Genomic DNA, 23,588 nt, shown 5'->3' with positions numbered 1-23,588 from the left:
TAATATGCACAGAGTAATAATATGATAAAAACTATAATAATATATGTACAATTTACAATAGTGTAATTAAGAAAAAGTATTTCAAATATGCATATTTGAATATCTTAACAAAATTTTATTTAGATATAAAATATATTTTCCAATAAGTAATTTTCAAAAAGACACTTTCAAATAAGTTGAACTAATACATTGAAAAATAAATGCTAGTTATGACTATGTAAATATGTAAAATAGGTATAAAATTAATTAATAAAAAATAAAATACTATTACATACATTTTTAATTGGTAGTTTATTAGTATATATTAGTACCTAAACTAGTATTTTTTCCTATATAAGTAAATTTAAGTAAATACTGATGAAATTTAAAAAAATTTAAAGTTTTTATTTTAATTTATAGCTTGGATTGCAAACCCAAGTATTGAAAAGCCAGTATTTAAATAGTATTTCAAATCGATTTAAAACAAAATTTAACAAATTAACAATTAAAAAAAAAAATGTATAAATACATAAAATGATAAAATATTTAGTTAAAGATTAAAATAATGTAATTTCATTGATTATAAATTTTAGTTTAAATCAATTCTACAAATCAATTATTAATTCAAATGATGAGTGGAGAATATGGTATGATTCAAATAATCCACAAGACACGCCTATTCCAGAGCCTTTTGGGAATATCGACGGCCTTGAAAAACTTGTAATTATAAAATGTATTCGTTTCGACAAAGTGATTCCAGCTATTCAAGTATATATTTTATTTTATTTATCTATTAACTTTCTAACAATTATTTAATTAAAATCTTAAAATATATTTAGCAATATATTGTAAGTAGTATGGGACAGAAATATGTCGAACCACCATCGTTTGACTTAGCGGACTCATATAAAGACTCAACATGTTGTAGTCCATTGATTTTTATATTATCAACTGGGACAGATCCAATGTTGAGTTTGATAAAATTTTCAGAAGAGAAAAATATTAATCCAACTGATTTATTATCCATATCACTTGGTCAAGGACAAGTAACATAAATTATTTATTTCAGTAATGTTATAATAATGAAAACATAACTTATACATAGGGTCCAATAGCTTCTAATATGATAAAATCAGGAATAGAAACAGGTAAATGGGTTGTGTTACAAAACTGTCATTTAGCTGTTAGCTGGATGAAAGAACTTGATCGCATTTGTGATGAAGATATTATACCCAGTCACACACATCAATCGTTCCGTCTCTGGCTTACAAGTTATCCATCTGATGATTTCCCTGTATCTGTACTACAGAATGGTAAATTTTATCCCCAATGATCAAAATTGTTCATTTTTATAATACGTTAAATTCAAAATCAGGAATTAAAATGATAAACGAAGCTCCAAAAGGTCTTAGTGCAAATTTACTGCGTTCATATACAACTTACCCTATTAATGATCCAGATTTCTACTTCAATTGTAAGAATCATTCGGGTTTGAAAACACTACTATTTTCACTATGTTTTTTCCACGGAATTATTCAAGAACGTCGAAAGTTTGGATCACTTGGTTGGAATATTCCCTATGAATTCAACGACTCGGATTTTCAAATCAGCGTGATGCAGTTAACTGTATTATTAAAATAACCTAACCTTACCTACATAGTATATTATATTATTATGCTTAGTAAAAATAAAAATAAATTTATTTAGATGTTTTTAAACGATTATGATGAAATTCCATACGAAGCATTACTTCATTTATTTGGTGAATGTAATTATGGTGGTCGAGTGACAGACGATAATGATAGACGTTTATTGAAATCTCTATTGTCAATTTATTTCAACTCAAATGTTACTAATAATTATCCGTAAGTAAATATAATTTAGTATAATTTTTTATTTTATTTAATTCTTGGATTACATTTGCGATTGGCCATTATACTTTTTATTTAATTAATCAATAAAGTGACATCAATCATATTGATAAAATTATAAGAATATAATAGAGGTAAGTTCTAATACATTTATACAAACATTTATATAGGGAAGGGATTGCAAATCGATTGTTCGTGAAAAGATTTTGAAGGCACCCAAAAAATTTAAATATTTTTATTACACACACATATATATTATATATATTACATATGGATGTTTATTTTTTATATTAATACATTAATTATACAATAAAATTAAGATATCTTTTTTCTTATGATATATAATATTTTTCATGACACGCTCGAAAAATAGGTAATTTTTGACAAGTAGCGTTCAAATAATTGACTACTCCTAATTTAGGAGATTATGAAAAGTGCGAACAAAATTTTATATTTTTATAGCCTGAAAACAAATAATTAACCGATAAAAATGTATTATTATTTATTAAATTTGAATTATGGATACAATGATTATCTATAAAATATTTATAATTGAGCACATTCTATAAATATTATATTATTATAAAATAATTATAACGATTTCCACTCGACATGTAAAGTACAACAATAAAGGGGTAGGTGCCAACTTATTTATTTTTCAAAAATGTATTTCTTAATTTTTAACATTTATTGTGTAATTATCTATTAGATATACATTTTCTGAGAGTGAACTGTTTTATATACCCCAAGACACTTCTCTTAATGGGTGTTTAGAATATATTAAATCTTTACCCATGAATCCACAACCGGATATATTTGGACTCCATCAAAATGCTGATATAACAAAAAATAATTATGAAACTAATTTGGTAAGTAGTTATATTTTTTTTTAATATTTGTTCATTTTTTATAATCATAACAAATGTGTAGTTCCTATATGGTACCATTTTGACTCAATCTCAAATTACTACGGGAGGTGGCGATAAAGATACGAACTCAAAAACAGCAGAGCTAGCTCATAATATTGAAAAAAATATACCAGATTTATTTGACTTAATTGAAGTAACAAAAAAATATCCAACAAAGTATGAACAATCGATGAATACTGTTCTACGACAGGTATTAAATTAGTTTATTTTTAAAAGATATAGTATTATTCCATTATATTCGTATTTTAATATAACATAATTTGTAATATTATATTATATTCAGTACTAAATTAATATATTGTACAATAATAGATACGTATTTCATAAAATATCTGAAATATAAAAATTAATTAACGAAATTATAATACACGGGCATACGATATTTTATGAATTTATGAATAGGTAAATTTTATTCAGAACATATCTTTACAATTTATTGTTTAGTAACTTATTTGGTAGGCCCATACTACATAATTGGTTTATAGTTTAAATAATAGTTGCTATCGTCAACGGTTAAAACATTAAAGAAATTAATAGGAAATTATAATATAGCGAAAAAAAATATAAAATTATTTGTATTTAAATACTTACCAAGTATTTATAATTTTTATTAAACGCATAAGTACTTACTTTAAATTTTCTCTAAATGCTTTTTAAGATAACGTATTTAAATACCTATACATTAAAAATATCATTTTACAAGATTAATAGGTACCTATGTGATATTTTATGTAACGATTATTTATAATTAAACATCTGCAAGTTGATAGTACATACTATACATTTACCATATTCTACATAGGAATTGATACGTTTCAACAAATTATTGTCAGTTATAAAAAAGTCATTAGCGGAAGTACAAAAAGCTATTAAGGGTGTAGTTGTTATGTCTTCTGATTTAGAAGAATTGCATACAAGTCTTTTCATTGGACGAGTGCCAGTTAACTGGATTAATTGTTCATATCCATCTTTAAAACCATTAGGCGGTTATGTAGCAGATTTATTGCAAAGGTACATTTTATTTATTGTATTTTTAAATGGTTGAATAAATTTACAATTATGATTATACAGACTAAAATTCTTACAAGACTGGCTGGATAATGGCATGCCAGAAGTATTTTGGATTTCTGGTTTTTATTTTACACAGTCTTTCGTATCGGGTGTGCTACAAAATTTTTCACGCAAAAATAAAATACCTATAAATAAACTTGGATTTGAGTTTGATGTAACTATATATGAACCGAACATTGAATTGATGGAAAATCCCGAATGGAGAGTCTACTATCAGGTAAGAATACAATTACTAAGTATCGAAGTATTAACCCTTGCACCTTTACACTAGTAAAGATAATTTTATATTTTTATGATTTAATTTTTGTTTGTATAATATAAACTTTGTATTAATATATTATGTGAGTATATTTATATTGTCAATAAGCCAAAATCTATGTATTACTGTAAATAACTCTAAATAACTTTAGATATAAGTAGCCTATTTAACTAGGATTATCTTATTTTATTGAATAAAAAAAAAAGTAGGTATTTAGAAAATAAAATACATGAAAAATAGGTATACGTTATACTTAAACGCCTAATTGGAAGGGACAGCACTTGCTTCCCACTAGAAACACAATATGAACTTATAATCTTATGAACATTCATCGTGAAAAAGTAAACATATACAATAAGAATAGTTTTTTTCAGTGTCAATATTGATGATACCCAACCTAACATAGTTTGGTTTATGTGATTTTGGAAACACACGAAAATAAATTTCAGTTCGTAGGTATATACTAAAACTGAATAATAATATTAACTTTATAATATTTATTATTATTATTATTATTATTGTACTTTATAGGTGATAAGTGTATCACCTATATATTATCTATACATGGTGATTCTTTTACTAAATAACACTCATTATTTCAAAAAGTATTGACTTTTAAAATTTTTTTTTTAATTTAAGATCCATAGTAGGTATTCGAGAATTGTAGAATTATTTAATATTTTCACCTTTATATTTATAAGGTAAACCACTATCAACTTATTTTCAAATGATAACCTATACTTAAAATTTCATAAATTAATAGACTATTTTTATATGAATTATCACATTCAAATTTTCATTTTTCATTAATCCGTTTACCGTTGATGAGTTATAGCTTCTCAAAGTTGGGTAGTTTTGGGAAGAGTTTATTGAGTGTAAATGTGTTATAACTCGTCAGTAGATAAGTAGTAATAACTAATAAGTAGTAATATTAGTCCAATAAATTATAATTATATGACAATTGATAATAAGCTATGACAAGCAGGAACAGGTTGGTACAAATATTATCACCACTCTCTGCTACACCATGCAGTGGCGTAGTTATGATTTTGTTCTAGGGGGGAGGGATACATAATTTATTGGTTAAACATAAAGTAGGGGGCTCAATAAGTCAATGCATTAAACATTAAAAAAAAGGCTCTGGGGGGGATCTATCTTCATACCCCCCATAACTACGCCACTGACACCATGGGGTCGACGTTATAAAATTCATTACTATTATAGCTACTGGATTTTCAAATAAAAATCCCAGTTCTGACTGTGCTAATTATTACTGATGTATAACACCTAAAAACCTTCTAAAACCAACCAATTTTGAGCTAACGCAGTTAAATATTAGTTAAATATTTCAATGTGAAAATTGACGAAAAAATGACTTAATTAATTTATGCAATTATTAATATAGGTTGCCATTTAAAAATCAAAAGTTGATAGTTTTTTTACAATTAAATATGAGAGAGAAGAAATTAAAATTTTATACAGCTGTAGAAAAACATGTATCTAAAAATTTGAAAAAAAATCTACACTTTTTGAAATAATGAGTGTTGTTTGATAAAATAATCACCCTATATATATAAAATGGCATGTCCTTAAAAAAATTTAAATTTTTAAGGACATTTTTTTTCATTTTCTTTAAAATGAGTGATTCATCTTCGCCTAGCCGGAATCGATGAAGCTATGAGAACTATTTATTTATTTATTTTTTAGTACTATTTATTATTATTATTATTATTTTGTAATTAAAAACTTAAATATTTATTTAACACCATTGAGTTTAAATTATTATAAATACATGAATATTGAATGATGATTAGATATTAGTCTTGATTTTATTTATATACGAGTGCTAACAGTTTATTATTTTTATTTTTGTATTTGTAAACTAAGACAAACGTAGGTAGGTATATGGTATTGGTATAATATAACTTATAATAGGTACATGATATAGTTTATCATTTAGTTTGCAGATTTATTGAACTATAATATTATTATTTGTTTTAGTTTATTCATAATAATCTATTATATTTTTCACGCTCTCGCTAATATTATCTTAATAAAGGACAAAATGGATATTGAAGAATTCAGCGTTTTTGTAAAGGTAAACAAACATACACCATATTACTTTACCTATTATTAAAAAATACCTAATTTTACAAAAAGATTGTATGAGTTGTAAAAATAAAAATGTATGCAATAAAATTACCTTTTATGTACACATTGAAGATCAGCCATTTGGCCGTATCATATATCTACCAATTATGTTCCACATTTTCTGCTGCAGTATACCTACCTAACATATACATAATGTACAGTGTGCGAGTGTGCTAAATTTACTACTTATGTTAAAAATTGAGAAACCGATTTAAATTCCATAATTTAAAATTAATTATTTTATTATAATATTTAGAACTACTAATTAGAACATTTGTATTAAACTTAATACTTTTCAAATTGTCTGAAAACTTGTTTTGCTCCATCAACAGCTATGATATTTAATTCATGCTTATATTTACAGGGTTTATTTTTAGAAGGCGCTAGATGGGATCGAGAATTACAAATATTAAATGAGTCCTATCCAAAAATTCTTTTCGACACTCTTCCAATAATTTGTTTCAGGCCGGGAATTAAAGTACAGTATACTCATATTATACTTATATATTCTAAGTAGGTACCTACGGGAAGCGTACGCAAGTTAGTTTTTAATTGTCAAATTGATTCGCGGGTGACCTTTAGACTTAAGTTAACGCTTAACAAACCAATTACCTTCTCAACTAGGTATATTATAGTTGGAATATTATTATATTTAATCGTCAACAATTTTCTCCAAATCTTATACAGACTTAGGTATATCTAGAATACTAAGGTATAATTAATATATTTGTGTTGTAAGTTAATTTACATACAAGTATAATTGTATAATCAATAAGCTATATATATGTCGTAGCCACTTTGTGAAATTGATCTTTTTATAAAATGGTCATCTTTTCTTTAAATGAAAACGACTTTTTTACACTTTGTGAAATTCAAAAATATTTTACAAAATGCCTAATGGTCACTCTAATTTAACATCTTGTAATTTTTTTCACAATGTGGTCATTCACTTTATGTACTTAATTACAACATTGATTACATATGTCAAGGCATAAGGTTTTATAAACATAAATGTAAGTCATTTTTATCTAAAATTAACTAAAGTTATTATACATATTATTACATAGTATATTTATAACTATTTATATCATATTAATCGTATTATAATCATTGTTTATTTGTTAGAGCAGGAATATAAATCGTAATAATGGCTGTTATATGTTAAACTACCTTTAAAACAAACAACCTACAAATTATATTACAAAATTATTTGTTATTATATAATTATTTTAAATTTAGGTACCCATATTATAATATCTTCTTTATAGAACTTTTTATAACCTAACGAATATAATAAAATTTGACTTTACTTTAGTTAAAATAACTTACATTTATGTTTATAAAACCTTGTACCTTAACGTGTGTAATAAATATTGTATTTTAGTACACAAAGTGAACGACCACATTGTTGAAACAATTAAGTACACCGTACACGATGTTAAATTGGAGTGACTATTTTGTGGAATATTTTAGAATTACATAAAGTTTAAAAAGCCGTTTCTATTTCATGAAAAGATCAATTTCACAAAGCGGCTATGTACCAGGTACAACATAATAAATATAATAATATATTAATGTTTAATACATAGGAACCAATTCGTATCCACATATTATTTTTACTAGGAAACCGATTACGTATTTCCCTAACCAAGAATGTATCCAACAGGAAAAAAAACTTTAAAATGATTTATTGTACCATTGTTATTATAATTTTTAGTTGCAGTTTGAGAAAAAATCATATTATGATGCTCCAATCTACAGGACAAGTGCTCGTCGAGGTGTTCTTTCTACCACAGGCCATTCTACTAATTTCGTGATGTTAATGGACTTCTTAATCGATCGACCGAGAGATCATTGGATCAAACGAGGCGTCGCTTGCTTGTGTCAATTAGACAATTAAATGCCTACAAAATAGTTTTATTTGTATTTTTTTTTTTTTTTTACTTTAAAAACATTAAATAATATTGCGTTATTATTATAACGAATATCTTTATTTAGGTAACGTATTCTCACTATTTAAATATTAAAATATTAAAATTTTTTTTTCTCACTATTTTCGTCCTATACTAACGAGCCAGAAAAACTATAAGAGTATAATCGTGGTGGTTAGCAGCTCTTTATATCCACAAATGTATACCTATATGTATATTTTTGTACAGGGTTGTCGTTATTTTTTAAAATGAAGAGTTGGTTTAGCTATTTTGTAAATAATTTTCCTTACTATTTTTTTTTTTCATGAAGACGTACCTACTCAGTATGGAATTGTAGAATAGAATAAATATTTTACAAACCGATAATACAGTACTTACTTTATTATATAGCATTAATTTAATTATAATTGTTTGTACACCTTCGCTAATGCTTGCGTTGAAAGTGTGAGCTCAGTTAGATAGCTAGGTAGGTAGATAAAAAATGTCTATAAATACTTACCTAATTAATATTATCAGTACATATTATTATATAAGTTATATACATTTATACTTCGATGAATTCATTATGAATTAATCTTCTTTAATACCTATAGTAGGTATTTAAAATGTTTATATTTATTGAACTAATTAATATTTATTTCCATTTGTCTACAAAATAAAATTGCACGATTTTAAATCTAGTATAATAATCTTGGTTACAAGATGGTAAGTACATTTTATGTTTGAAACTTAGAAGTAAAGTACATTTAGAAAGTAACTTATCAAAGTCCAAGATTAAATGATTAATGACTAATGTTCGTCACGACTCACGAGTCTTTGAAATTATTTTATTCGGGAAAGTTATCTGAGAAACCTTGACAAAATAAGCGGCCACGGTGATTAAGTACACTTTTATGGTTCGACTATAAAATCGGTACCACATAAGACTTTAATAAGAAATAAGTAAAGCAAAAATCAAAGGTGCAGCATTTTAGTAATATACTAAATTAATATCATATTGTTCATGAATCGTTAGACGTTAATAACGTGTAAAGACTTCAGTTAGGTACATTTTAAATAATATTATGAATGTTCTCGGTCAAGAGTATACACTTACACAGTTACATGAGAAACTAATCTTATAAAAGATTATTCAGATTATAAAACGTCGATTAAATACAATTTTATTATTATAATTATTATTGTATTCTTATACCGTCAAAGTGCCTGTAGGTATATTGCGCTGGATAAGTCGGGTAGTCAAGTAATGCACCATACGTCCATACATATACCTAACACAGTAACGCATAATGTACCTTATGAACCTACCTATATCATAAAAAAAAATGCAATGGTATTTTATTTTTATTTCATCAATAATTTATCTCTAACCAAATGTTATATAAATATATAACACGTATGTGTTTAAAAAGGTTTAAAATATGTATGATATGATTATTTATTATTGGAATAAAAAAAATATTAAAATAAAACAAAATATACCTATCTAATATCTATGTGTATATAATTTATAAATTAATGACTTCACTTCATAAGTCATAAATCAATATTCAATACTATAGTTTATGATCATATCCTAGGGTATACTGTGACTGTCATAAGAAGTACACTTTTTAATATAGGTAAATACCATTGTTATTTAATATAGAGAATAATAATTTAAGTAGGTAATAGTTAAATGGTTTATTTTTCCAAGACTAATATTTTTAAAATTTAAAAATATTAAAAATCATATGAGAAAGCCTTATTTTACTTTTGAATATCAATACAATTTTGTGAAAATGTAAACTTTAAAATAATTATAAAAATATATTGTGACTTTCCGTTAAATATGTTTTATTTTAATTCCAGTAAGAAAAATTTTTATAAAAAAATAAACTCACACTCAATTTTAAAACTTTTTTGGTTTAGAAAAAATTATTTTTTTTTTAACACAAAATGAAAAAAATTGAATTGCAAATGGTTCATTAAAATCTAACTTATTTTAAAAATTATAACGTTTAATTAGAAAATAATAATATAAATATTAGGTGATATTTCACAGTTATTTATTAGTATTTTTTTAATAATTTTGAAAATAAATTGAAAGTTTTTTTACAATTTTACCTATTTTTTTTTTTTTTTCAATTTCAGTAGTACCTATAAAATCAGAAATCACCCTTAATATTGAATATTGGAGCTTTTTTACTATTTCAATAAAGACTAAAAGCGAAAATAAAAATAATAGTTAAAAAATCAATACATTCATCATTTTTCTCAACTAAGAAAATCTAGATATATTAATATCATCGACATCTTCCTCAAATAAGTTTGTTATCAATTTAAACATTTTTCTGCAATCATTTTTCAAAATTGTTTGCTATTTACTAGAAAGATTTTAATACTCTATATTTTTCTTTTTGAAAATACCACATGGTTTTATTTTAGAAAAAGTAATAGGAATTCCATTTCCAATAAATATAAAGGAAGATGTCTAATATATTCTGTCACTCACTCATTCATCAGTTAGTCTAAATTGATGGAATTAGAGACATACAATTTTTGTGATATATATACATATTTACTTAAATATTTTTGTTTTAGATTCTGAACGGAGTGATGAATGTATTGATTTTATAATGATGTTTTTTTTTTTTTTGTATCTATATACAGCATAACTAGTCGAAATAATATTTCAATTTCTAACTTCGGGGGTGGTTTCCGGTGGCAAAGTGAATAATATCCTTGATGCATTATAAAGGTGAAAAAGAAACATTTTCCAGAAATTTTCAAAAAAATTGAGAAAAACAAATGACGGAAAACGGAAATTTTTACGCAAAACAATTTTCGACCAAATCGGTTTTTTTATATGGTTGTAATTCAAAAACTAATCACTTGAAATACTTGAAATCTCCAGAAAATGTTTATGTTAATGTTATCTATATACACTTAAATTTTTAAAAAAAAAAATTTCAGTTATTATAAACCACTGAAATTTTCCATTTTTATGAGAATTTGTAAGTGTCGATAAAAAAGTTTTAGATGACCAAAAAATTTTAAAAGTTTATACAAGGTTCCTTATGAAATGTGCTTATTGTAGTTAAAAAAAAAATAAAAATCACAATTTTTTTTTATAAGCGTTTATAGTTCAAATTTTTACGAAATTTTTCGAAAATGAAAAAATTTGGAAGTAATTTTGAAGTTGAAAAATCATGAAATTTGATGTGTTTATAACTAAGAATTAAAAATACAACACTAAGTTTTCCATAAGTTTTCCTTCAAATATCTATAGAGAAAACTTGAAGTATCATTATAGTTTGTTATTATTCAAAAAGTATAAATCGTAGATACTTGAACATTTTACCAGTTATTTGGATTGGCATTTTCTTTACATGGTTTAATTTCCAATTTTTCGAAAACTTTTTTTAGTGTCGATAAATTTTTTTTGGCCCAATCAAAATGAAAATTTAATACAAAATTCCTCATAAGTTATTCTTAAAGTGATTAAAATATTATAACAATACATAGGAACAATTTTTTTTTATTAGCATTTGAAGATCAAATACTGACAAAAATTCGTCAAAATCTTGAATATTTGTAAATTATTTTGTAAGTATAATTCATAAAATTTTTTGTATAAGTAGCATAGAGTTGAAAATTCAATACGAGATTTTCCATAAGTTTAGCTTATAATAATTATAAAAAAAACTTAAATTCTGGTGTACCTATTCAGGCATTAAAACATAAACCACCATTTTCACTAACCATTCGAAATGATATCCTAAGCTGACAAATCATCTTAGTTCAGAATCGTTTTTCGTATACAATGATAATTATCATTGGATTCAAATTTAACAGCCCTATAATATATAATAGTGATCCATACAGTACCTAGTGTACAGCAAAGGGGTACCCATTTACCGGCTTTTTTTATTTGTAGATAAAAATTGTAACTTCCATTTTGTTGGTATGTTAAGATTATTTATAAGTATGGTCATGGCAACTGATTTTGAAAATATAAAAAAAATATTACAATATTTAAACAGTAATTATTTGATCAGAATAATGTTTAATTTAAATAAGGTACAACTTAACTCTGTATCAGTGATAGATTAATGCCTAACAGAAGAATATATAAAGGTTTAAATGTTAATAATTAGAAATTAGATGAGACAACAAGTTATCAATTTATAGATATACAATTCTTCTAGTTAAATGACTTAATTCCTTGGTATAAAAAGGCTAGGTTAGTGTCTCTAGTATTCAAAATAAGTTGGTTCATAAATACTAATTTCGTTTCATCTCTCTTTAGTTTCTAAAAAATGAAAAACCTATTAGTTCTCATAGGTACATTGTTTTAATAATTTTTATCACTAAAATTTTAAATTTCTAATAACTTTATACTAATAATAGCATTTTTCACCATACGTTATGTTATTATTAGCTTTAGTATTATATATATATAGTATATACACATATACTTATTTTTATTCTCTTACTAGAGATTGGTTGAAATAATATAATTAAAAATACACTTTGTGAAAACTAAATAATTAAAAATCATTTTTTATTTTTTTATTATTTTAGTATTTTCATTTTATTCAATGAGTTATATAATATTTTATCTAAATTAAATATTGAATCTTATTGGCATAATTTCATGTGTTAGTCATGAAATCTTAAGGCTTAAATTAGCATATTATTATTAAAATAGGCATATTTACACATATATTAATGATTAAAAATAATTTTTTATATTTTTATTAATTTAGTATTTTCATTATCTTCAATGAATTGTATTATATTTTTTTCTAAATTTAATATTGAATCTTGTCGGCATATTTACACATATATTAATAATCAAAAATCATTTGTTTTTTTTTTATTAATTAAATATTTTCATTTTATTCAATGAGATATATTATATTTTCAATAAATTTATAAAGAAAAGTAATAGTCATAGTATCATGTGTTAGGAATGAAATCTAATATCTCAAAATATCATATTATTAATGAAATAGGATATTTTTACGTATATATAAATAATTAAAAATAATTTTTTATTTTTTTAATAATTTAGTATTTTCATTTTATTCAATGAGTTATATTATATTTTATCTAAATTAAATATTGAATCTTATTGACATAAATCCATGTGTTAGTCATGAAATCTTAAGTCTTAAATTAGCATATTATTAATAAAATAGGCATATTCACACATCTATTAATATATTAATAATTAAAAATCATTTTTTTTTTTTTATTAATTAAATATTTTCATTTTATTCAATGAGTTATACCATATTTTTTCATAATTTAAAAATGTATGTTATGGTTATGCTTTCGTGTGTTAGAAATGAAATCTTATGTCTTAAATTAGCAAATTATTAACAAAATAGTCATATTTAAATACGTATTAAAAATTAAGAATGTTGAAAGCTTACCGTTTTCAAGGGGTTGGATATAGGCAATATTGAATAATTCTAGTGATTAGCTGGATGAGTGGGTGCATAGTGTATGTGTGTTCCTTGAACACATATTAATAATTATAAACTAAAAATTAGTTATTATTTTATAAATTAAATATTATCATTTAATTCAATGAGTTATATTATATTTTTTCTAAATTTTAAATTGAATCTAACGGTTATACTTTCATGTGTTAGAAATGAAATCTTATGCCTTAAATAAGCAAATATTTAATAAAATAGTCATACTTACACACATGTAAATAATTTAAAATTAATAAATTAGTTTTTATTTTTTTATTAATTAAATATTATCATTATATTCAATAAGTTATATTATATTTTATCAAAATTAAATATTGAATCTAATTGGCATAATTTCATGTGTTAGTCATGAAATCTTAAGGCTTAAATTAGCATATTATTAATAAAATAGGCATATTTAAAAATACATTAATAATTAAAAATCATTTTTTATTTTTTTATTAAATTAATTTAGTATTTTCATTTTCTTCAATGAGTTGTATTATATTTTTACTAATCTTTAAAATGAATCTAATGGGTATAATTTTATGTATTAGAAATGATATCTTATGTCTTAAATTAGCAAATTATAAATAAAATAGTCATATTTACCCACATGTAAATAATTAAATATTAAAAATAAAAATTATTTTTTTTTTTTGATTAAATTAAAAATTATAATTTTTTTTACTGAGTTATATCATATTTTTTCTAAATTTTAAAATAATTCTAATGGGAAAAATTTTATGTGTAAAGAATGAAATCTTTTATCTTAAATTAGCAAATTATTAATAAAATAATCATATTTACACACTTACTAAAAATTAATAATCAGATTTTATTTTTTTATAAATTAAATATTTTCATTTTATTCAATGAGTTATACCATATTTTTTTTCATAATTTAAAAATGTATGTTATGGTTATGCTTTTGTGTGTTAGAAATGAAATCTTATGTCTTAAATTAGCAAATATTTAATAAAATAGTCATATTTACACACGTTATAAAAAATTAAAAATTAGTTTTAAAAAAAACATTGTGTTTTATACGATTATGCAACTCATAAGTTTGATGTCTATGTTATTACTAGGTCTGGAATTTTGATGCAAAGGCATCTTTTTTTCTGGTGTTTCGAAACGTTGCTTTATAAAATGCATAAAATGCGTTTTGGGTGATACTGATATAGGTAGGTACCTATTTGAAAGTTATTTATTTTTTTTATTTTTTGTTGCATTTTTAACGCATTTTTTGAGATTTTTTAGGGCATCAAGCCCTAGTTATTACCGAATAATACTGCAAATCAAAGCAGTTGTCCACGCAGTAGTGTGTTGTACCTCATAGTGCGATATAGCCATACAGGACTACAATATACGGTGCTAATAATTCCATACTGCAATGAAGTACAATATATTTGGTATAATATTGAACTACAATAATTTTGAAAAAAAAACGACCACGATCCCTGCTAACCTCCAACCATTATTACGTTAATGATACGGTCGTGAATCGTGATCGTTCGGCCTTTTTTCTATTTTTTTTTCTCTTTTACTCGGCTGGAAAACGGCGAGGTTATAACTCCGCAAGAATGCGGTTCAAATTTCAATCACGGTCGTCGTGTATTGTACACGGAATGCAATAACATTAGCAACAACAATAAGTACAACAACAATTAATACTATTATTGTTGCCACGATCTGTTATTGTTGGTGTTGCTGTTGCGGTTGTGTCGTCGCGTAAGTTGTCGTTCTGAAATGAGACTCAAAATTTACTAGGAACCTATGCGGCCGAATACGTCATCATCGCGGCCCGAAGAGCCCGGTGTTCGGCGGCGGTGCACTCGCCGTCCAAAAATTACGGCGGCGCTCGTCGTTCCGGCTAGACTCCTGGTCGTAAATCCATCGGTTACCCCATGAAATGTTGATCGACTTCGACAATATCAGTAAGTATTGAAATATATTTTATAATGTTATTGAAATATTGTTACTGTGATATCACGCCAATTGCTGTTTAGTTCTTAGGGGTCGATCGACCGATTTCATGTACTAGGAGCGGCTAGTCGGAGGCGATGAGTGCCACTGCGATTTTCATGCGGCGAGCGGCAGCGCCGCCAAACACCGGACTGTTCGGATACCGAAGATGACATATTTGGCCGCATAGGTTCCTAGTAAATATTTGAACTCATTTCAGAACGACAACTTACGCGATGACACAACTGAAACAGCAACAGTAATATCTACAACAAATAGTTTTAAGTCTAAGGCCGAGATTTTAACGCCCTAAAAATCTCTATAAAAATACAGTATAAAATATATGAAAATATTATGGTTTATTAGCAAATTTAAATTGAAGTAGGTATGTTTACACACATACTAAAAATTTAAAAGATAATTGTTTTTTATTTTTAAATTGCACATTGCCAGTATATTCAATAACTTATATTATCAAATTATAAACATAATAGTCATATTTACACACATATTAATAACTAAGAATGTTGAAAGCATACTGTTTTCAAGGGGTTGGATATAGGCATTATTGAATAAATCTAGTGATTAGCTGTGTGAGTGTGTGCATAGTGTCTGACCATTAGTGTCTATGTGTTCCCCGAACACAAATTATATATTATAAATTAGTTTTTATTCCTTTATAAATTTAATATTAACATTTTATTCAATGAGTTATATCATATTTTTTCTGAATTTTAAAATGATTCTAATGGGCATAATTTTATGTGTTAGAAATGAAATCTTATATCTTCAATTAGCAAATTATTAATAAAATAATCATATTTACACACTTACTAAAAATAAATAATCAGATTTTATTTTTTTATAAATTCTTATGGTTATACTTTCATGTGATAGAAATGAAATCTTATGTCCTAAATTAGCAAATTATTAACAAAATAGTCATATATACACACATGTAAATAAATATTAATAAATTAGTTTTTATTTTTTTAAAAATTATATATTATCATTTTTTCAATGAGTTATATTATATTTTTTCTGAATTTTAAAATGAATCTAATGGCATAATTTTTTGTGAATAATTAAAAATCATTTTTTATTTTTTTATTAATTTAGTATTTTTATTTTATTCAATGAGATGTATTATATTTTCTATAAATTTATAAATAAGTGTAATAGTCATAGTATCATGTGTTAGGAATGAAATCTTATGTCTCAATTACCATATTCTTAATGATATAGGCATATTTACACGTATATTAATAATTAAAAAAAAATTTTTTATTTTATTATTTAGTATTTTCATATTTTTCAATGTGTTTTATTATATTTTCTATAATTTATAATTAAGTGTAATAGTCATAGTATCATGTGTTAGGAATGAAATCTAATGTCTCAAATCAGCACATTATAATGATATAGCCATATTTACACATGTATTAATAATTAAAAATCATTTTTTATTTTTTTATTAATTTCGTATTTTCATTTTATTCAATGGGTTATATTATATTTTATCTAAATTAAATATTGAATCTTATTAGCATAGTGTCATGTGTTATGAATGAAATCTATGTCTCAAATTAGCATATTATTAATGAAATAGGCATATTAACATATATTAATAATTAAAAATATTTTTTATTTTTTTATTAATTTAGTATTTCATTTTATATTAGACAACTGTTCAGACCAGAATTCAAGATATGTGTTATCGAAATCGAATACCACAGTCCTCAATGTTGACAAAACAAACCATTACATTTTTTAGGTAATAATGTGACCATAATATAAAAAGATGGGACTTATTGGTGGCGCTTCTGACAAACAGTTTTGAGAGCGCTCTCCTAAAAAAAATTTCGAACTTGGTAGGGGGGAGGGGGGCGTGTTACTAATCTTAGTAAGTGGAATACACGGACCAAGATATACAAATTATCTATAGATATATAAATTAGTGTTTTTAATATGAATTCCTAAATAAAAAATGTTTAATTTAAGATTTTGTAGAAACATATTAATCATTAATTAAGCAATTAGAAATATATGTAGGTACCAGAAAAATTGATGACACTTGGACCACCTTGACAAATTTGTTTCTGTTCAAACAATTTAATAGTTTCATTAATTTTCATAAAATCTAATGGGTACGTCAATTGTGATAGACCTAATACTTTAGGATCTCTACATTTTTGATTTACATAATAGCTTATTTTTAAAATATTAGATTGAAAAACAATTTGTTTCTGAATGACCACTTTCATTTCACTACCACATTCAGATTTAATTGGTTTGTACAATGACACTATACATTCATCACAGTACAACATCCAACCAACTGGCATTAATAATTCCTCATAACTGGTAAATGTTTCCTAAATAAATAACAATAGTTAATTATTGCTTATGAGTATTAAAATTCATACAGTAGTCTATAGTTCTAGACAGACTATTTTTGGGTGAAATAATTATAAGTCATTAACAAACTTGTATTGGGATCTGTAACTAAGACATATTCGTTTAGCAATAGGTTCATTAAACAACTGTTTTCTAAATGGTTCAGTAGTTAATGTACTTTTTGTGGATGGGTCTGGTAAATCAGGAGTTACAGTATTATAGTTTTCAGTGATATCAATTGATGTATCAAATATTGATGGAATAGCTCCCTTTCTTAACCCAACCAAATTTCTTTTAATCTATAAGTAGTTAATAATGTTACAGAAATACAAAATATTACAATTTAAACATATTCAAATATTATGTAAAATTCTTAATTTTACTTTTTCCAAATCATTAGGTCCATTATAATGAGTTATCAAATCATCATTAGAAAAGTGCTCAGCGCAGACATAAACCACTTTACGATTTGAATTACCATTTACTTTTCGAATATTTCGTTCCAAGCATAAAAATCTGAGTCTCGAACTTTAAACAACTGAACAGCTTGTTTGCTTTTAATACTCGAGCACGAAATCACCGAACATTGACGAGGCATTTTAAAATCAGATCAACCACAAACCAACGTTACGACAGTCACTTAAGTCTGATGATACATCTACACTCTACAGAATATAATAGCCAGTAACCACTAAGATTAGGTTTCATAAATACAATTTCAATAATTATATTAATATAAATAACAATCCATCAAACACATGGTGGAGGAATGTGCCCAAACTAGATATAAGGGAGGAATTGAGGGACTTCACAAGTGCGATGACGGAGCAATGGATTGGTTGTCTAAGACCAATGTTCGCCTTTAACTATATTATGAGCTCTTATTATTAACTTAACTATTGCTAAATTTATTAGATTATTGTAAATCTATCTACTCTAGTCCTCGTTACTTTGCTAATTTAATGTTTATTTAGTTTTGTTTTATGTTTATTTAATTTTGTTTTCACCAATAAACCTACGCCATATGCAAGAAAAAAAAAATTATTTCAAAAATAATTATTTTATTACTTTGCATATATACGCTACTAGAATGCGCTAGTAACCACACCTGTATACCATTAGAAACATTTGAGGACCGGCCTTCTACTACCCCCCGGCCATGTCGATTCCAGTCCTGTATATCTTAGTCCGTGGTGGAATACTATGCAGTCGTCTTTTTTTTTTAAAAATTGGCGGACTAGTCTGGCAACCCGTTTCGATGATAAAAGTGTTCGTAACATAATGCCATACCGCCAAGCTTACAACATCATACTTGTCGCGCCGAAATGAAGAAAATAACGTAACGTGTTTTCAGCATTTAGGAAATTCTGATTTCCAGTTTCCACGATCATTTTATTCCGATTGCTAATAACGAATTTGTGTACCCGAATCAATTTTATTATTCTATTGTATTTAATCAGTTTGAACAATGGTGCCTTTGTGTATTGCTAAAAGCTGTGTTAACTCCTAAAGGAAGACAAAACAAAGTGACTGTCATTTGCATAGGTACCCAAATGATATATAACGGTAAGTGTACATAATATTTTTGATGTAATTAAAATGTAAGTCAAAGGTAATTATAATTTACGATTTCAGTAGTAATCAATGGTTAACAAATTGCAAATTATTTGATCTTCGAGGCAAGTTAGAAGATTTTATTTACAAAAATTATCGAATATGTAGTAAACATTTTAATGCTAATTCATTAAGTAATAATGAAAAGACAAGATTATTACCAACAGCAACACTTACAGAGTTTGGTAAGTTAATTTATAATGTTAGATTGCATTTATCGTATTTCATCAATTTATTAAATTGTTTTATTATATTATATTTTACTGAAGCAGAGATTGAGTTGCCTATGGTTGATACTGTTTAAGTGTCCATTCAAAATGATACTTTTCTTGTCGAACCAAGATATTCGTGTACACCTTCAAAATCAGATGTTTCAGAAAGTTCAAAATCTACTCAAAATACCCAGCTGCTATCTGTCAACGCGCCTAGAAAATGTCTATTAATTATAAGAATTTAAATCCTTTAACAAAATTTAACTGTTATAATATATATCCTAGGTATATTTACAAAGATGTAAATAATTAAAAATTGATAATAAATTTTCTTTTTTTAAAAAATTTAGTATTATCATTTTATTCAATGAGTTATATTATATTTTCTATAATTTAATATTTAATGTTATGGGTATAGTTTCATGTGTTATAAATGAAATCTAATGTCTTAAATTATTTATTTATAAATAACCAAGGTACATTTACATACATGTTAATAATTAAAAATTACAATAAGAATCCATTTTTTTTTTTTTGATTGTGTATTATCACTTTATTCAATTTGCTATATTATATGATTTCTAAATTCAAAAATGGAGCATATAGGTATAATTTCATGTGTGAAAATGAAATCTTATGTCTTAAATTAGGAAATTTAAGATAAAAAAGGCATCATTACACATATTTTAGGAATTAAAAAACAGTTTCATTGTTATATAAATTAGTTAGTATCATTTTTTCAATGAGTTGTATTCTATTTTCTATCATTTTAAAAACGAATCTAATGAGTTTAGTTTCATGTGTTAGTCTTGAAATCTTATGGCTCAAATAAACATATTATTAATAAAATAGGCATATTTACACATATATTAATAATTAAAAATCATTTTTATTTTTTTATTAATTTAGTATTTTCATATTATTCAATGTTGTTTTTATTATATTTTCTATACATTTATAAATAAGTGTTATAGTCATAGTAACATGAGTTAGTAATGAAATCTAATATCTCAAATTAGCATATTATTAATGATATAGGTAGGCATATTTACACATAGGTATATTAAAAATTAAATACCATTTTTTATTTTTTTTGTAATTTAGTATTTTCATTTTATTCAATGAGTTGTATTATATTTTATCTAAATTAAATATTGAAACTTATTAGCATATTTTAATGTGTTAGTTATGAAATCTAATGTCTCAAATTACCATATTATTTATGATATAGGAATATTTACACATTTATTAATAATTAAAAATCATTTCTTATTTTTTTAATAATTTAGGATTATCATTAACTTCAGTGAGTTGTATTATATTTTTTCTAAATTTAATATTGAATCTTAAGGTCAGAGTTTCATGTGTTAGTCTTGAAAACTTATGACTCAAATTACCATATTATTATAAAATAGGCATATTTACACATTTATTAATGATTAAAAATCATTTTTTATTTTTTTATTAATTAAATATTTTCATTTTATTCAATGTGTTATATTATATTTTCAATAAATTTATAAAGAAGTGTAATAGTTATAGTTTCATGTGTTATTAATAAAATCTAATGTCTCAAATTTGCATATTCTTAATGATATAGGCATATTTACACATTTATTAATAATTAAAAATCATTTTTTAAATTTTTTTTAATTTAGTATTTTCATTTTATTCAATGAGTTGTATTATATTTTATCTAAATTAAATATTGAAACTTATTAGCATATTTTAATGTGTTAGTTATGAAATCTAATGTCTCAAATTACCATATTACTTATAATATAAGCATATTTACACATATAATAATAATTTAAAATCATTTTTTATTTTTTTATTAATTTAGTATTTTTATTTTATTCAATGAGTTGTATTATATTTTATCTAAATTAAATATTGAAACTTATTAGCATATTTTAATGTGTTAGTTATGAAATCTAATGTCTCAAATTACCATATTACTTATAATATAGGCATATTTACACATATAATAATAATTTAAAATCATTTTTTATTTTTTTATTAATTTAGTATTTTTATTTTATTCAATGAGATGTATAATACTTTCAATAAATTTATAAAGAAGTGTAATAGTTATAGTTTCATGTGTTAGGAATAAAATCTAATGTCTCAAATTAGCATATAATTAATGAAATAGGCATATTTTCACTTATATTAATAATTAAAAATCATTTTTTATTTTTTTATTAATTTAGTTTTTTTATTTTATTCAATGAAATGTATTATACTTTCAATAAATTTATAACAAAGTGTAATAGTTATAGTTTCAGGGGTTAGTCTTGAAATCTTATTGCTCAAATTACCATATTATTAATGAAATAGGCATATTTTCACATTTATTAAAAATTAAAAATCATTTTTTATTTTTTTACTAATTTATTTTTTATTTTATTCAATGAGTTATATTATATTTTATCTAAATTAAATATTGAATCTTAATAGCATATTTTAATGTGTTAGTTATGAAATCTAATGTCTCAAATTACCATATTATTTATGATATAGGCATATTTACACATATATTAATGATTGAAAATCATTTTTTATTTTTTTAATAATTTAGATTTTCCATTAACTTCAAGGAGTTGTATTATATTTTCTATAAATTTATAACAAAGTGTAATAGTTATAGTTTCAGGGGTTAGTCTTGAAATCTTATAGCTCAAATTACCATATCATTAATGAAATAGGCATATTTACATATTGATTAATAATTAAAAATCATTATTTTTTTTTTAATAATTTAGGATTTTCATTAACTTCAAGGAGTTTTATTATATTTTTTATAAATTTATAACAAAGTGTAATAATTATAGTTTCAGGGGTTACTCTTGAAATCTTATATCTCAAATTAGCATATAATTAATGAAATAAGTATATTTACACATATAATAATAATTAAAAATCATTTCTTATTTTTTTAATAATTTAGGATTTTCATTAACTTCAGTGAGTTGTATTATATTTTCTATAAATTTATAACAAAGTGTAATAGTTATAGTTTCAGGGGTTAGTCTTGAAATCTTATAGCTCAAATTACTATATCATTAATGAAATAGGCATATTTACACATTTATTAATAATTAAAAATCATTTTTTATTTTTTTATTAATTTAGTATTTTTATTTTATACAATGAGATGTATTATACTTTCAATAAATTTATAAAGAAGTGTAATAGTTATAGTTTCATGTGTTAGGAATAAAATCTAATGTCTCAAATTAGCATATAATTAATGAAATAGGCATATTTTCACATTTATTAAAAATTAAAAATCATTTTTTATTTTTTTATTAATTTAGTATTTTTATTTTATTCAATGAGATGTATTATACTTTCAATAAATTTATAAAGAAGTGTAATAGTTATAGTTTCATGTGTTAAGAATAAAATCTAATGTCTCAAATTAGCATATAATTAATGAAATAGGCATATTTTCAATTATATTAATAATTAAAAATCATTTTTTATTTTTTTATTAATTTAGTATTTTTATTTTATTCAATGAGTTGTATTATATTTTTTCTAAATTTAATATTGAATCTTAAGATCAGAGTTTCATGTGTTAGTCTTGAAATCTTATGACTCAAGGTAGCATATTATTAATGATATAGGCATATTTACACATATATTAATGATTACAAAACATTTTTTAATTTTCTTTTAATTTAGAATTTTCATTAAATTCAATGAGTTGAATTATATTTTTTCTAAATT

At 23.9% G+C, this 23,588-nt stretch overlaps 1 protein-coding gene across 1 annotated transcript in view; it reads left to right on the top strand.

Annotated features, from left to right (window-relative positions):
• Nucleotides 1-8,457, top strand: part of LOC114132969 (dynein axonemal heavy chain 3) — a 30,066-nt gene extending 21,609 nt beyond the window's left edge. Inside the window, exons 40-51 of the mRNA XM_027998580.2 lie at nucleotides 573-747; nucleotides 819-1,025; nucleotides 1,085-1,292; nucleotides 1,355-1,605; nucleotides 1,687-1,844; nucleotides 2,560-2,719; nucleotides 2,781-2,969; nucleotides 3,582-3,790; nucleotides 3,851-4,067; nucleotides 6,169-6,207; nucleotides 6,625-6,738; nucleotides 7,978-8,457. Of these exons, the coding sequence (XP_027854381.2) occupies nucleotides 573-747; nucleotides 819-1,025; nucleotides 1,085-1,292; nucleotides 1,355-1,605; nucleotides 1,687-1,844; nucleotides 2,560-2,719; nucleotides 2,781-2,969; nucleotides 3,582-3,790; nucleotides 3,851-4,067; nucleotides 6,169-6,207; nucleotides 6,625-6,738; nucleotides 7,978-8,160 (2,110 nt within the window). The 3' untranslated portion in view covers nucleotides 8,161-8,457. The remainder of the gene's footprint in view (nucleotides 1-572; nucleotides 748-818; nucleotides 1,026-1,084; nucleotides 1,293-1,354; nucleotides 1,606-1,686; nucleotides 1,845-2,559; nucleotides 2,720-2,780; nucleotides 2,970-3,581; nucleotides 3,791-3,850; nucleotides 4,068-6,168; nucleotides 6,208-6,624; nucleotides 6,739-7,977) is intronic.
• The last annotated feature ends 15,131 nt before the right edge of the window (nucleotides 8,458-23,588 follow it).

The sequence above is a fragment of the Aphis gossypii genome, chromosome X, assembly GCF_020184175.1.
Source record: "Aphis gossypii isolate Hap1 chromosome X, ASM2018417v2, whole genome shotgun sequence".
In the NCBI taxonomy this organism is placed as follows: domain Eukaryota; kingdom Metazoa; phylum Arthropoda; class Insecta; order Hemiptera; family Aphididae; genus Aphis; species Aphis gossypii.
Note: the sequence above shows the minus strand (reverse complement) of the source record. Positions and strands in the feature narration are given on the sequence as shown.